This window comes from Dipteris shenzhenensis, chromosome 4, assembly GCF_047967505.1.
Source record: "Dipteris shenzhenensis isolate YYH24624 ecotype China chromosome 4, Dip_SZ_1.0, whole genome shotgun sequence".
In the NCBI taxonomy this organism is placed as follows: domain Eukaryota; kingdom Viridiplantae; phylum Streptophyta; class Polypodiopsida; order Gleicheniales; family Dipteridaceae; genus Dipteris; species Dipteris shenzhenensis.
In genome coordinates, this window is record NC_141599.1 from 25,981,991 (window position 1) to 25,999,508 (window position 17,518).

At 41.2% G+C, this 17,518-nt stretch overlaps 1 protein-coding gene across 3 annotated transcripts in view; it reads right to left on the reverse strand.

Annotated features, from left to right (window-relative positions):
- Positions 1–6,481: 6,481 nt before the first annotated feature.
- Positions 6,482–17,518, reverse strand: part of ARPC1B (actin-related protein C1B) — a 64,688-nt gene continuing 53,651 nt past the window's right edge. For all 3 annotated transcript variants that reach the window (XM_087373329.1, XM_087373326.1, XM_087373327.1), the window contains 2 exons: positions 12,966–13,024; positions 6,482–6,736 (listed from right to left, as the gene is read on the reverse strand). In XM_087373329.1, coding sequence (XP_087229455.1) covers positions 6,666–6,736; positions 12,966–13,024 — 130 coding nt within the window. In that variant the 3' untranslated portion in view covers positions 6,482–6,665. The remainder of the gene's footprint in view (positions 6,737–12,965; positions 13,025–17,518) is intronic.

Genomic DNA, 17,518 nt, shown 5'->3' on the forward strand with positions numbered 1-17,518 from the left:
TGGTCCCATGTCTACGCGGTCATTAGGCGGGGTTGAATACTATGTGACATTCATTGATGATGCAACTAGGAAAGTGTGGGCTTATGCTATAGCTCGGAAGAGTGATGTGTTCCAAGTATTTCAGAAATGGCTGGCCTTGGTTGAGAATCAGTTAGGTAGAACGCTTAAATGCCTACGGACTGACAATGGTGGAGAGTATCTCTCTCATGACTTTCAGCATTTCTGTGATACACGTGGGATTAAGAGGGAGCTCACATCCCCTCGTACTCCATAGCAAAATCCAATTGCAGAAAAGATGAACCGTACCATTCAAGAAAGGTTGCAATGCATGCTTTCCAATGCAAGTTTTTCTGGTGGTTTTTGGGCTGAGGCAATGAAGACTGCAGTGCATGTGATCAATAGATCACCTAGTAAGAGTTTGGTGGTATTCCTGAAGAGGCATGGAGTGGCAAGAAGCCCTCTTACTCTCATTTGCGCATATTTGGGTGTGAGGCATATGCACATGTGCTAAAAGAGCTTCAAAAGAAGCTAGATCCTAAGTCTAGGAAATGCATCTTTTTGGGTTATGGTGAAAGTGGAGAGATGGGCTATCGTCTTTGGGATCCAGAAGCAAAGAAGATCATACGTAGCCATGATGTAGTCTTCAATGAGAAGAAGATGCATAAGGCAACCATGAGGGATGTGGAAATGAGGAGAATCACTTTCTAGGATGTGAATCCACTTGCATATGTTGATAGACAGCAAGCTGTCCATGCACCAAATGTGTAAGAAATGGTACCACCAAGTACTCCTACAGGTATACAATCAAGGGTAGATGATGGATCATCTATTGGTGGAAATGATGAGCCAAATGTGGCTGATATGCAAGTGGGATAGCAAGTTGAAATGCCCTTGAGAAGATCATCTAGAGTGTCTAGACCGCATGATAGGTTTGTTCTAGGGGTAGACTATGTGATGCTTACTGATTGCAGGGAGCCTTCTTGCTACAGAGAGGCTATGATGCACGAGGATCAACGCAAGTGGGAGTATGCTATGCAATCGAGATGAGTTCACTTATGAAGAATAAGACTTGGGACTTGGTTTCTTTGCCACATGGAAAGAAAGCATTGCCATGTAAATGGCTAATCAAGGAAAGAGGCATTGGGATGTAGTTAAGTGCATCATGAGGTACATGAAGGGTACTAAGGAGATGTACATCTGCTTTGGTAGAGGAGACGTGTGTGTACTTGGGTACACAGATTCAGACTATGCAGGGCATGCGGATAGTAGGAGATCCACTTCTGGTTATGTGTTCACCTTTACAGGTGGTGTAGTGTCGTGGATGTCTTGTACACAGAAGTGTGTTGCTTTGTCTACCACAGAGGCTGAGTATGTTGCAGCCACAGAGGGTTGCAAGGAGGCTATATGGCTTGATCGGCTAGTGGGAGATTTAGGGATTCATACAAGTGTACCGACATTGCATAGTGATTCCATGAGTGCTATTTAGCTAGCACGAAATCCGGTCTTTCATGCAAAGACCAAACACATTGAGGTCAAGTACCATTTCATTAGGGAGGTACTTGAGGACAAGCGCACAGAGCTTGTCAAGGTTCATACAGATGATAATCCTGCAGATATGCTGACGAAGAGTCTACCTAGTCAGCGGTTTGAGTATTGTCATGTATTGATGGGCATTGAATAGTATGCTCCCTAGAAGTCCAATGCATTGGTTTTATCATGAAGATCCTTGTATAGCTTTGAAGCTCCTGTATAGAGTTATGCATTGCAACAATGATACTATTTCTTAAACGTGCTAATTTTTTGCTTGGCTCTGTGTAACTCGCTTGCTTGCATAGCCTTTGTCTGAGCATTGTTCAATTGATTTGCAATAACCAAGCAACCTAGCATGTCCGTTACCAAAACAAACCAAATAAGCTCATGCATTGTATGAAAAGGAGGGCTCTTTTGGGTAGCAGGATCTAAAGGATACAAGGATTGTTCTACCCAAAGGTCAAGATGCTTCTTTCCTTGCAAATGAAGACTATGGAGTTTGGAAGCTCCCCACAATCCCAAATTGCATGTGCTTGTATATTCAACTTCCAACTCTAAGTGAACCTAGTACTTGTTGGAGACTTCCTCGAATGGTGCCATCAGTAAAGGAGTATAGAGGAGTGGAGTAGTGGGTGTGGAGAGGAAGCAAGTATGGAGAAACATGCATAAAGGTGCAGCACGTAGAAGGGAGGTGACCAAGGAGGCAGAGGGAGGACCAACAGATGAAGAGGAGGAGGGATGGAGGGAGGAGGGCTAGCAGGCATGGAGGAGAAGGGAAGGGGGGAGTGCTAGCAAGTGTGAGCAAGCGTGGAGTAGGAGAGAGAGGGAGGAGGAGCAAGCATGGATGAGGGAGGGAGGAGGACGAAAGGGGGAGGACAAAAGGGGGAGGAGGGAGGGCATAGGAGGAGAAAAGGGGAAGGAGGGACGAAGGAGGAGGAGGGAGGGCAAAAAGGAGGAGAAAGGAGGGAGGGAATTCAAAATTCAAGATTTCACATTTCAAATTTTGAATGTGGCGGCTCCCACCTAAGTGTAAGAGGGATGAGAGGTGGGGTCACTTGTGGGCGTAACCCACCTAGGTGAGGGGTTTAGGACTCTTTGCACCCTACCATGGCCCTTTCATTAGGCCTAATCCATTCTTTATGAGGCCCTTTTGAGACCCCATTTCTCCCCTAATGAATGTTACCCCAAGAAAGAGGTGTGTCTTGGAGTGTCTAGACCTCTTCTACAGTCTCAGGGTCTCAGATTAACCATTTGAAAATGAGATATGCAACTCTAAGTGGGGGAATCCAGGGGGTACTAGAGTATTGCTAGTACTCTACTACAAAGGGCCTACACTCCAAGGGCCAATCGTGGAACAGAGACCAGTTCAAGTTGATGACCTAGCTCTAACAAAAGACACTTTGGACTCTTCAACCAATATGCTAAGCTGATCACAACAAGATGAGCCTTGTGGGAAGGAGATGTTCAATGAATGGGGGTACAGTTTTCAACTATGCAATGGAATTTAGCTGGTTTAACTCCACGCATGTGCTTCCCATTCCTACCCCAACGAAGGATATTAGTGACATAGTAAGAGCCTTGAACTCTAGATGGAACTTAGGGGACATCATTCTCTATTGAAAAGCCAGATTTTGCAAAATCTAGAATAGAGGCATACCATAAAAAATCTCTACTCTACTTTGGCTCATATTACATAAGGCAGTCTGGATTCTAATGCCAGGGACACAAAATAGGCAAGGGGGATGGGTTGTGTCAATACTGTCAGGCCAAGAGGACGACTTTTTTCATATATTTTTTTCATGCTCTTTTGTCAGGAAAGTTTGGAAAATAGCCCAAAATGCAGTTAGGGGAACCTCTGAATTGGAAGTCTATCTGTTTGGGAGAATCATCTAAAGTTAAATAGGCTCTTTGGACACCTTCTAGAGCATATCCATTGTGGTTTATTTGGATCTCCAGGAATGCTTTCTAGCTTAATGGAACTATTATTAATGCTAAAATTCTTTTTTTGGATTGGTTTTCAAGATTAGCAAAGGCTAGATCAAGCCATTAGGACGTTCAATAAGGACCATGATCATCATTGTTTTTTGTAAGTTGAGCACTATCATCTTCATTTGATAAAGAATGTAGAGCCATTTGATTTGCTCAATATTTTCCCACATTGACAAGGAATATATTATTACTATCCCCTATATTTAAAAAAAAAGAAAATAACAAATTTGATGATCTTGCTATTATCCTTCAATTTCATATTCTTCATGGTTGTAGCTATAGTATCATAAATAAGACCCATTTTTTCCAAGAGAAAGGTGAAGGTGAGAGGCCACTTTGTCTTTGAATGCTAAAATTGCTAGACACCTTGGATGATAGGTTGAGATTACTTTTGACCTCTAAGATAGACTTTGCATCTACTATATTATAATAACAACATTCCTCTTTCTAAGGAATGGGTTAGGGCATATCCAAGGATTACAAATTGTTGAATACATCTTTGGGTTTCACAAATATTCAATGCATAACAAATTGATATGTTATAAAAATCAAACAACCATCTCCCGACTATGAACTATGCAACTACAAATTCTAAAGACCTTAGATGTGTAGAAGGATAACCTTCCTTGGACAATCATACTAATCTAAACAAGTGATCGAAGAAAAAAGAAACCACAAGCAAGTGACATTCTTTGCACACAAGGGGTATAATTTTCCCAAAAATGGTATTTAAAAAGCTTGATATAAAGGGCTCTCAAGGGTTTTATATGGAAGAGATTGTTTATAAGTCAAACTTATTAAGGCAATCCATTGTGCGTACACCTGTGTATCTCATTTCATTAAGAATAAATGAATTTTGTGTATAGCCTAAAACTTCAAGCAATCTATATGCCCTTTATGTTAGACATGCTCTTGTGTTTTAAGGTCTCGTAAGAGCCATGTACCATGAGTGTACTTCCTTAAATCCATCAAGGTCTACTATCAACTATAGACACATGTCCTATTTGTACCATTTCTACGGTAAATTATTACTCGAACCTATAAGATACATTTTCTCTATCATAACATTGGATCTTCCCCTTTATGTAGTGTCTACAAGTTCTAGAAGTTTTTTATTATTCGACAGATACAAATGTGGTCTACCATCTCATGGCTATCATTTATGGAACTATGAATTCTACATGCACTAGCTTGCATGGATATTATTATGTGATTTCATCTTCCTTGTTGAACAATCCTATTAGTCTCAACAAACGGTCTTAAGTTAAAGGAAACCACCAAAAGATGGTGTGTTTGGACATGCATGATATGATTTTGCAAAAATAGGTTTTGTGTGGGGAGGAGCTTGATCTAAAGGTCTCTTGATGGCTTTCTATTTCAATGGCAAGAGATTGTGTAAATAAGGTGATGCAAGCAACTCTTTAGGTGTGTAAATACTTGTGTATCTCATTTCATCACAAATAAAGGGTTTCCATGCATAGCCTTTAACTTCAAGCAAGCCTTATGGATTTTATATCAGAATAGTTTCTTATCTTTTAGAGTCTCAGCAGCTAAGAACCATAAAGCTGTTTTAAATCATTAAATCCACGAACACCTTTGAACCTTGCTTGTATCAATATATTCACATGAGCTCCTCCATCAAAGAAGATTGTACATGTTTTTAATGTGCTCCTTCAAGCTCCATGAGCCCATGATTACTCCTCTACCACTCACCTAACAAGTAAGCACACATGCAAGGATCGCCTTTGTCCTCTGCCTTTGTTATTTGCTAGCTGTGCAAAGCAAGGACATAAAGAGACAAAAGTGCAACCAAAACAGCATTATTTTAAATTGAGTGGCAAGAAAAGCATGTTGGAAAGGAAGCCCCTCTATGGACTCAAACCCATGTTTATAGGCCCAAATACAATACAAGATCAAATGAAAAGTCTTCTTGACATTGACTCCGAGGGAAAACCACTTCATTGTGGGGGGCAAAGAGAGAAAATAAATAAAGTCTTCAAAAGACCGATGGGTCTATGAGACTGAGAGACACTTGATACAATAAGCTGAAAGGATGGAGCTACTAAACGAGCATCATCACCCATGCTAAGAGCTAAGTAGTACATAGTTAGTACATCATCATCATCATCATCATCATCATCATCAAAATGTAATGTCCAATATCAAGTCTGGTTAGATACATCAGATACGTGAATAGGAAAATAAAGAAAGAAATAAAGAACATTTATTACAAGTTCATTTGGACGGAGGGAGAGAATATATCAATGTCCACGAAAGACCGCAGGGTCTATGAGACTGATAAAAACCAGATACAATGAGAACTAAGGGGTGGGGCCACCTAAAACAAGCACACATACCCCAAGGCTGGGGTATCTGCAACAAGAAAATAGATACATTGCATTGTCGCTGTTATGAGGAGAACCCAAGTTGTAAATGGCAACGGTGGGAAGCCATTGGTGGGCCACCAAATCAAGTGTCCATCCGAGTGATTGGGCCTATGTATGCTGTGTGTGTGTGTGTGAGAGAGAGAGAGAGAAAAAAAAGTGTGTGTGTGTGTGTTTGGGTTCGCTATTGGGCACTCTGGACTTTATGGACAGACAAGAACTATAAAGTCTTTGGTGATCCTACTAAGCGTTCTCTGTAGCAATCCTTCTTTGATTGCTTGCAAACGCGCTGCATAGATCATGATGTATATCTAGCATACACTGAGATTTTCAGCTAATGTAATTTCGGCTGCCTCGTTTTGAGGTCGCTACTCTTGTAATATAATCAATCAAAAGTTTCCACTAAAAAAAAAGTGTGTGTGTGTGTGTTTGAGAGAGAGAGAGAGAGAGAGAGAGAGGATTATTAACGCCTATAGAAGGCCAAAAAAGTATTGAGTCCAAGAAGCTGAATATGCGATGTGTCAAGATTTGGAAAAAAGGAATAGGGAGATACTATTAAACAATAATTGCTCAGCAAATTTCCATTCGGAGAATACTTAAAGAAATTAATTTAAAAACCAATGCATTGGACAAACGAACAGACGTGGGATGGAACATTAAAGTTCTACAACCAAGGCATCTCATATATTGCATAACGAAATGGAGGCTTTGCCGCACTATGGTCCATGAATTAACATGATGCATAAAGCAGAGTATTAAAACCTACAAATGAAGGCCTACAAAGGCATCATTAAGGTTCTTCACGTCCCAGATCACTACTTTTCCATCCAAACCTGTCAAGAAGATGGTACATGAACAGTTACACAACTTAATAATACCATTTACCTTCCCTAATAGAACTGCCAGGAACTTCAGTCAATTAGCATCCATGAAGATGAACCGCGACACAAGTCCAACAATGATCACAAGCATTGCACTAAATTCTCTCAGTACCCTTACCATATTGCTTGCAAGCAAACAGCCATATATTATGTACAAAAACAATAGCCCTGTCAGATTCTTGTTTCACAAAGTTGAGTTTCCTGAATTGCCAAACTTGAATTCTATGAAGTAAGAGAGAGTGCAAAGCACCCAAGGGTAAAAAACATCATGCAGAGCATGAAAGAACTCATGGCATCAAAGAACTGTACTGAACTCATCAATAAAATGCTTTTCTAAAACACAACTGAGGAACCATGCTCTTGTGGTCTCCCCCACCCTCCTTCCTCTTCCCCCCCCCCCCCCAAAAAAAAAACCGCCCACACATGCACATGAGCGTGTTTTTTAAAACTTAAATAACCCATTTTTATTTTCACTAATTACCAGGTTTTGAACTAGCTATCCAAGCCTCAATTAGAAGGATTGAAAGATTTGAAAAAGCAAAAAACGTTCGCAAGGCACGGTCTTCCCACCAAAATCTGTCAAACAACACGATTGGGGACGATGCCTTGCCCCCCTCTCTCATCACTTCCCACTTTCTGAACTGAAGTGATTTTCTGAACTGAAGTGATTATCTTGGAGACGCTAGCAGAACATATGTATTAGCTGCAACAGAAGACCAATTGAGTCTTCTTGAAAAAGTACACATAAACAAGTACCAAGTTCCACACCTTTGTGAATCACCTTTCTCTCACATTCCAAATAGCAAGGATAATTTCTGTAGAATTAGTCACAATATCTTTTTGGTTTCTTTCAGGATTTGCTATCCTAGACTCTTTCAGTGGTACTTTTACCACTTGTTTCTCATGGTATGCACGATGTATTTGTGCCTTGAGTGCCTTGCTCTTGGCCGTTTCTTTCATACTTAATAGAAGTCTTTTTCGGGACTGCGGCGGGGAGCGCGGGGGGGTGTTAGGTAGTACTCCCTCTCAAGGTGTGGGCAATATGCTACTATATGGGCCAGTCTAAAATCCGCTCAAACAACTAGATTCCTTCATCAAAATGTAATAGAGTATAAAGGGCCTGTCAGTTCCCCAGATGACTGAGCCGAATGTCGACACTGTTGGGTTAATTGTTGCAGGACCCACGGATACAACCATCATCATGGATGGTAACAAACAATCATTGACACACTTGCAAGCCTCCATGGACGAAAAAATGGAAAATCAGTTGATGGCTCACCAAGACTCTTGTTCTATTTCCTTTGCTTTGGAAGGCTGCTAATCCAACAAAAGGAGTTGAATGCTCCTACCAATCCTTGTCATGCACCAGAAAAGTTAATTGTCCCCCCTCTATCTACTTGATTTACCTAAACTCTCTCTTGGGTCAATTCGACCTTACAAGTGGGTGATGATGATCTTCAGTTGGAGTTCTCTGCAGCATTAATCAGTAAGGGAGGAACCTTCCACAACCTGCCTCAAACTGCCATGATACACCCCTTAAGATTACATCCTGGGATGTTTCCTTCTCTTAAACACAAAACAGAGGGGTGCCTATGCTAGCTCCAGTCAGATTTGAAGGAATTCTAACTGGAAAATTATTCATCCCTCCAGATATAACCTTAATTCCCACTGATGTAAGATCTTCCATTGTAAATTGTTCCAGTTTTAGCCACAAAGGCTCTCATCCTTCCTCAAAAAGTAATCAAGATTTCTATTAAAAGTGTAGGGTACCCGGTATCCCGAGCCACAGAACTGCTAAATTCTAGTGGATCAAGCAAGTGGTCCCTCAGTTCGAAGTTCCTTTTTTGTATTGTTTTGCAATTGCCTTTCATTGTTACCTGCATCTTCTTCAGTGCCTCTTTCACCTTTAAGCTGTACATTTGTCCCCACACTTCTCAATTCTGGCACCAGGTAGCTTCACAAGTCGTATGGTTCCCTTTTGTAGAGTTTGAATGGAGCTCTTGCCAGCAGCATCACCTGCATCTGGTATACATACTTTGTCCAGCTCAATCCCTGACAATTCTTGAAAAAATGCTGTGTGCACTTGTCCTCATAGTAGGCATGGGGCAAACACACTTTACTCCCCAACAAGCGCTCGCAGGTCGAGGGAATGTCGATTGCCTTTTTGACAGACCTAGTCAATGCCCATGGTGATCACCAATCAGCCACTGATAGTGAAGGGGAGGGCCTATATAAAGATCCAATTAGCCATCATTCGTCATCCTCCACTTTAGCCTTCAGCCAGTTTGCGGAGCGTGCTGGTTTCAAAGCCACTGGACAGGATGGCTTTTTCGCTCACATCCTTGCTGCTGGCCTTCTCTTGGCCACACGCAGTCAAGGTATGCTGCATTAGTGCTTCCCTGCTAGTTTCTTTCATGGCTTCCAGGATCCATACTCTTAACAGGAGAATCTTGGAGCTGACAGGTAAAGTAGGAAGGACGTTCATGAAACCCACAGCAAAGGGATGAAGGACAAGGTGCAAAGAAACGAAAGGAGTGGCCAAATATTGGAGAACCGAAGGATGAACGACTGACCGTGAACTAGCATACAAGGCACTCTTACTATGTTCCATTTTGCAGTTTAAGTCTGGGCTATAAGGATTGTCTAATGGATAAATGAATTAAATGTGTTTGCTTGTAACTATGCTATGGAAGGGCCACCAAATAAACCATACAAGGCACTCTCACTAAATTCCGTTTTGCAGTTAAAGTCTGGGCTATAAGGGATTGCATAGACAATCCTACCATGAATGAACATACTCGGGGCCTGTGAACCCTGTTCAGTCTTAACTGTTGTCTCCAAACTTGGCAAAATAAAAGCCTTTGCTTGCCATCCACTCTTTTCTGATGGCAAGGGGAGGGGTGCATGACTGCGGCCTTGACCAATGTGCGTGAGATGGGATCATCTATCGTACTATCTTGACCCTAACCTCATCTTGATAAGTGTTGCACTCATCAGTAAAATTCCATTACTTGCACATATCCTTTTATAACCAGCTTGCCGTTGCTTGTGCACACTATCATCTGCATTATCATTGATACGTAAGACAGAATTGCATCCTGTAGCATGCTTAGCATGAGAGAGGTCAACCAAATTCCAAATATCTTTCTCTCTGAAAGGAGGACACTTTTCTTGCTTTGGCTTCTGTCATTCTGGTCACACTAGGCATCCTTACAACCTTAGGTTCTTCTGCATTCATTATATGTAATATGAGACAATAATACAGCTTCAATAGTGGCTGTTGAAACTCTGTAATTGTGTCTGTTGAATGGTCTCCAATCGCCACATTAGCACATCTGCTACAGAAAATTAATATTATTCCACCTCAAAAAAGCATAGGGTGAGAAAAGGAACCATACCCAATAACGTGCATCATGTTGGGAGTGCAAAGGAGTCTCAACCTCAAACAAGCGAAATAAACAAATAAAGAATGGAAAGCACATGTGAAAGCAAACAATGCTCGGACATGAACGCTGAAAGTTCCAAGGAGGAGGTGGTGAAATGCGTAGCATGCCATCATAACATAATCACACATGTTCCCACCCTTTATACTTTGTCAAGGGTAGCTTGAGAGTTGCTGAACATCTGCCCCACTAGCTCCCTAGAGTTCTATATGATCTCCAGTTAAGAACTGTAGAAAAATCTTGTCTCCAGGTTGATACCCTCCTATAAAAATATCTCCCCGTCTGGTCTATACTCATACCAGTGGTTAACACAATGGAACCAAGAAGTCTTTACTGTTAGATTTCTTCCCTAACCATGCTTTAAATAGAGTCTTCACTCTGAGATTGGCTGTCATAGCTGCCCCTATTGAATTGCCATAAGAAAAACTGCCTATTAATATGTACCTTGAAACCTCCCTAAGAGTTTAATTCTTTGTTTCAGCCACACTATTATGTTTGTAATATGTGAAGAACAGCACAGTCATGTTTGACCTCATAGCTTCCCAAAGACATTGAAACCATGTGACGATTATTTTGATCTGTGCTATACTGATTATCTGCCACACTGAATGCAAGTGCCTTGAGCTTTCTAAGCCTTTCTCCATAAGGTACACCCATGACATCCAAGTGAAGTTATCAATGGAGCCATATATTATTTTCCATGGAAATTACCAGCAGCAGAAAGGATACCAATTGCAAGAGCTCGTGTGGCTGTATTAGTAGAAAACATCCAATGAAACTTTTCAAGCACACAAAACGTCACAATCTAGAGTATGCTTGAGCTCAAATAGTGCCAGTATGCTTGTCCAAGTCCTTCTCAAGTTGAGCATTAAAGATAAGCACCAAAACATTTCTTCTTATAGGTCCGACGTTGGCTCCATTGCAAAAGTTTTTGTCAAATGCTATAAACATCTTTCTTGCTGTCTCCATCTTTAGTTCAGCTTCTTGGCATGTTTCTTGCAATTACTTTTGTTGAAGAATGGGAAGGTCAACTATCTCTGGGTTATCAAAATTAGGTTCTATATAATTGTTCAAGGTTAGCACATGGCTTCAAATCCACATACAAATTCGCAGACATCAATCATATACATTTAAAGCTGGCGTTCATCATTCTAAGAGGGGGGTCTCATTTGGTTCTGTGAAAACACAGAAATTATGCTCTCTTTTTCTGGGATGTTTTCACTTTGTTGGTTGCTACGACATGTACGTCACTATTTGCATTGCAGTGATATTCTTTGTCTATAGTTGATCTTTCACATCCAATATGCACCATAGGTCACTAGAGAATATGCATGATAGCAGACCCTTCGTCATTTAAACACCCTTTTTTCTTTAGGTCCCATTCAATAGTCTTAGCGGGAAAAATGGAAGGAGTCGTGGGACAGAAATAAAAGTACGATCCAAGAGAGGGTATCTGGATAGGGACAAAGGGATGGATATGCAAGGAGAGGGATAGGTGGACAGATAGAGACTGCACCAGCAGAGGGAAAGGGACTGCAGGTGACGAAAAAGAGGCAATAGCAGGTCCATGAGAAGGGGTTCCAGACAGAAGGGAGAAAATTACAAGGATCAGCTCCAGAGGGACAGCAAGGGAGGAGGAAGCTTTGAGTGAGAAGCTGAAAGTAGGGACAAGAGACAAGAAATCAAGAAGGATTGGAGCAGGGGCAGATGATGGGGGACGTAGAGCAGGCTGAGGTAGCAACCGGGTGTCAATCAAGTATCTTTTGATAGTCTCCTTCTGAAGACAAGTTATTTTCACAAGATTTGGAAAACGCACAGTTGTGTGTACTCATACTTGACTTATTCTGTTATTCTAATCATTCTCTCTCTTCAAAGCTCCCACATGCCATACCTCTTTACCTTGGATTTGCTTACGTCAACCTAGTCTATTCATGGACAAATCATCTAGCACCAATAACTTTGTGATCTTTGCATGCTCTGAGGCCCCACAAAAATTAAAAGCTCCATGAAACTGACCTTGATGAAATCATACAAATTCTTGCAGGTCTCAAAGAGCATTTACACCTTGCTCCAGTGGATGTCACCGTGAGAATAAATTCAGGACTGTTATGTTAGTCCCAAATTTGGCAACGAAAATCATTCCAGTCCAAAGTCGAGCCAGGCCTTAACCGAGTGTATCAGATTTTGGTATGGTCCTTAAAACTGTGACCCAATTACAACTATCTCAACTTCTCTGGTATTTGCTCAAGGAAGGCGTTGTGTCTAGGTTTTCTTCTAATTTCCCTCTTTCTTCTAGGGCTGGATGTTAAATAAGAAGCTTTTCTAAATTCTATTATGATAGTTAAGAACATTTCAAGGGAATTCCACAATGTTCCAGATGACTATTGATTGGGTGGGCACGGCAGTGTCAGTCAAGGTAGTCTGGGGTCATCATGCAAACTAGATGCATAAGTCGAAGCTACCCTTCAGATGATCCGAGGCATTTAGTCATGAATTAAACACATGATAAACAGCAGTATACAATTGAGTGGTAAGAAATCCACTTACCAATTGAGTCCTCCACAACAAAAGCTGTATACAAATTCCAGCAATAAGCAGATTTACAGTTTTGACAGATGGTCGTTCACGTTCACTACTAAGACACAGCGTCTGGTGATTCACATCTGAAGCTGAACTACTGTACGTAAAACTTTGATTCTTAATCTTCAAAATCAATAGGAACACTACATTTCAACTACCTGAAGTACTGAACCCATGCCGAGCCACGCTTCCACCAGCAGGTAAAGGTGCGATGCACCTTGATAACAGTCATGCACATTTTCCAAAATTCAGAGTCAAACTAAAATTTCCTACTAAATAAGAGTGTAGTGCATGCACATAAATGACCCAAAATATATGCAGCAGCAACAGAGATCATGCTTTCAAACCCAAAGAGGCAAACGTTCAATACATGCCCATTATCAGCTACCCAAAATATAAGAATCTACAAAACAAACAGCTCACCAACTCTAAAATGCATAAACCAAGGTTGTGCAGCATTCTAGGACTAAAAAGAACTATTAGCATGAAGATCGAGTTCACTACAACAAAAGCTCCAAGAATAATTTACATTCTCTGCCTAAGTAGAGGCATTATAACCTTTTTTAAAAGCACCAGACGAGCACAGCATATGACACTTTTGAGCTGAAATTTCAAATCATGTCAAGTGTGAAACAAATGCTTTACAATGCAGTTGACCACATAAGCATTTTGGATATAAAAGGAGTTAAAAAGAGATGGCATAAAAGTGACTTATATATGAACATATCCAACTCAACATGCAATAACATTTGGTTCTACAAACTTGGCAAGATCTTTGAAATACCCACACATTTTTTAGTGAAGACTTAGAATGCTTTATATTAATAGATGGCTATCCCAGGAAAAAAAAACTAGTAAGCTGAAATATTACATCAAGATAAAATCTCCATGTAGGACAAATATATATCCTGATCTATGCACACACACACACACACTTTTGTCTTTTTCGTTTTTTTGTTTTTTTTTTGTGAATATTGTTGCTTTTTAGGAAGCAATTTGACAATGCCCTTTTTCCATGAATGTGGCAAATGCTGATTTTTCCAAGCAGAATTGATCATGCATAAGAGGGGCAGCTTAAGAATATCCTAATATGCAAGAAAGAACCCAACAGTGAGACCATCCCATCTTGGAGATTTCCATCTACCACAGGATTTCAAGCCATCAAATAGCTCCCGTTCAGTGAAAGGCACTTCCAAATTGACAGCTTGTGTAGGAGAAACAATGGGAGAAACATAACGAAGGAGCTGGTGCCCGAGAGGAAGTCCAAATCCCATTGGCATCAGAGTACGACAAATATTTGAAGATTGCCTCTTGGAATGTAAACTTTTAAAAAATTCCTTTAATGAGCAACCTTTATCCAGGAAAGCTTTCTGCCTTGCACGGGTTTCCCATTTAGATACTTCCTAAGATCATTACTTTGCAAGCAAAATCTAGCCTGGCAGATCAAGTCATTTTCTTCCCTATAGAGAGGCCTGGAATGACTCAGCTCAGTTAATGATTGACAATTTTGTTTTGCTCGAGCCACGTTTGCCCTCAAAATTTTCATGTAATTTTTACCATAATCCCTGATAACAGATTGCATTCTGGCAACAAAAGCAGTCCAGGCATAGTCTAAGTCAATGAGACTTTGACGAGAAAGAGGCTGACACGCATCATAGACCAAATCCTTGTAGGCATCATGCTGCAAGTAACTGTTGTTCACGATAAGCATCCTTCTGTGTGACAGGAATCATCTGGCATGTCATGGAAAGAAATCCTCAACCATAGAGGGGCATGATTTGAATGCACAAAAGTGTAATCCACCCACATTTTTGTGGTCAAAATGTCACAATGCTGTGGATTGATCTTGTACCAATCATCCAGGCGTGCCCGATACGAGGAAATTGCATTATGCTGAAAAGTGAAGCCTGGCAAAGAAGGCTGAGTTTCTTTCCAAAGATCAACTAGTCGAAGGTGAAGCAAAAGTTGAGACCAATGATCCCGTTCATAGGCCAACATATGTGTCTTACCAAATATATTATCTCCTGGCTGAGGCGCATTATTAAAATCACCAGAAATGAAAGCATAATGATGCCAAGGATAGCTCTGCATATCCCCCCATATCAGACCTCTACAACGAGATGATTGAAATCTCGCCTTGAACTAGACAACACTGCACAACCATCCACCTGCCATTTGCATCATTGTATGCCACTGCAGGCTGCAAATCATGCCTTATAAAAAATGCTACACCCGAGAAGGAATGCTGCCCAGCATAAAAAATATCATATCCATTAAAGTGACCCTGCAGTCCAGCATACATGTGTTGATTGTGCCCTTGCAGAGTCACAATGTCAGGCCTGAAACTGTTTAGATACCCCCAAACCAACTTCCATTTTATAGTATCACACAAATTCTGTACATTGAGCGTTAAACAGTTAAGATGTGACAACATATTTACAAAGTATGTACAAAGGACAACAAAGAAATCATGTTACGGAAATTATATTTCTGATATATCTTGCTTTGGACATTATTATTTTTAGTCGAGTGTGACTATGGCAAAGTACTCCATAGGAGCGCACCGGACGCGGCGGGGGTCCTAGTGGATACTTTGTGTGGTTAGTTGGGGACGCCTGACTAGCTTGTGTTTTGCCATGCTAGATGGTCGGTATTGTGGGTGATTCCATGTTAATACTGATGTCGCTAGTGTCATTGGTGTGCTTGATTATTGTGCTTTGAGCGCGGTTATGTTGGGATCGGTTGATTCGGTGATTCATTCAATCGATTGTTAATAACTAATGTAATTGGCGGCTTGAGTACAGGTGATGGAACTCATAGCGAGGATTGGAGTTAGTACGAGGGTACCGATCGAGGTGTCGCACAGCGCATTATAAATGGCCATGGGCCAATTTTGTATTTGTTTTATTATTGCAAGTTTGAGCAGTATATTTTGTGGAGGACATAATTCATTTTTGGGCCCTAAGATGGCTATGTAAAGCAAATCCCTCATTTTTGGATGAGAGGGATAATTTTGGCTCCTTGGTGCTTTTATGGAATATCATAAATACTCTAGATGAGGAAGCGTGAGCCACTCATCTGGGGGGGAGATTGTACCCAGTTAGCTGTCGCTCTCATAGTGTGATTGTGATCTTCTTCTCCAATTGATTAAGTGGTGAATTTGTGTGAAAAGAATTACCTTTTGGTTTCAGTGGTATTAGAGATTCGGTGACACTCTTGTGAAGGATTTAAAAAGAAGCTCCCACGTGCTGAAGTCAGGGAGAAGTTCTTGTGAAGGACGAAGAAGAGAAAGCTTACGGAAAGAGAGAGAGAGAGAGAGAGAAAAAATAAATAAATAAATATATATATATATATATATATATATAAATTTTCAAGAGGACTCTAGGAGTCTAAGGGGGGCCATCGCCATGATGCCCATGCAGCAAATGTGCACGTCTCCTGACAGATACTCCCATTGCGCGCGCCTTAGTCTCTTGTGGACTGCAACAAGGCCATGACTTATTTTCTTCTCTTCCTGGGCATCGTAAAATCCATCGCCTCTAGCCCTCCGTGATCCGCGCTAGCCTACACCGTTTTCAAGATTTTGTATTAAAAGAGAAGGAGCATTGAGTTCACTGCCAGCCTCTGCTCCTCTGGTCTCTGTCATCGCGGACAGCAATAGGCTGGTCCCGCAATCTCCATAGCACCGCCTCTACAAAGATTTACAAAAAAAAAAAACTCTGCCATCGAGTACCAGTAGCCGCTGCAGTCCGCTACACACAAAGGCACTTGGAGATCCTATCGCGCCGCCTCTGCAGATCAACAGTCCCACCATTCCGCGCACGCGATTAACTTCTGCTCGCCTACAATCTCTTGACCAACGTGCCTTTTTTTTTTGTACTCCGAATTCCAAAAAAAAAGCAGGAGCTTCGGGCCCTTGGGCCTCTCTGGACACAGACTGCGATAGACTTCGCGCGACCGCCCTTGGGGAGACCTCTGTATAGCCGCCGCCCGCATTGCCATTTCTCTTCCTAACCTTGCATCAAAGGTTCAAAGGCTTCATTTATTTATTTTATAATTGAAAAAAAAAAGAAAAAGAAGAAGAAGAAGAAAAAGCGTTCTAAAGGCCAACTCAAGAAGACTCTCTTCCATTTGGTGACCTACAACTCAAGTGCTAAGCCACTCCACTGACCAGCGAGGCCGTATAAAAGAGAAAGAAGAAGACGAAAATTCAGCAAGCTACGAGGCTCCTACTAGTGATCGGCGCTCAACAAGGCGAAGATCAATGCCAATTCTGAACGCTTGAATCAAGAAGGCGATTGGAACCACGAATCACCGAGCAATTAATTGGAGATCAGTCGAGCGCACAAATGACTACGAGCGACATCATTGGTCACATATCTCCCACTCTAGTCCTTTCCACCTCCGATCAGAGAGCGAGATAAGTGATTTCTTTTGCTTTATATTTCATACACTTAGTAGCTTTCGCCATCCATTTCTTACCATACACTCGAATCACACTTTTTCATCCGTTTAATTCTCATATACTTAGTATCTTTATTTTTTCTCCGCTTTGCTTTATTTGTACTTATTGCATTATCATGGCGCATCAACCACAACCACCCACGCTCCAAGAGCAGTTAGATGCACTTCAGGCACAGTTGACCGATGAGCGTGAGCATAGGGAGAGATTGGAAAAGAAAATCAATGGTAAGAAAAGAAAGAGACATTC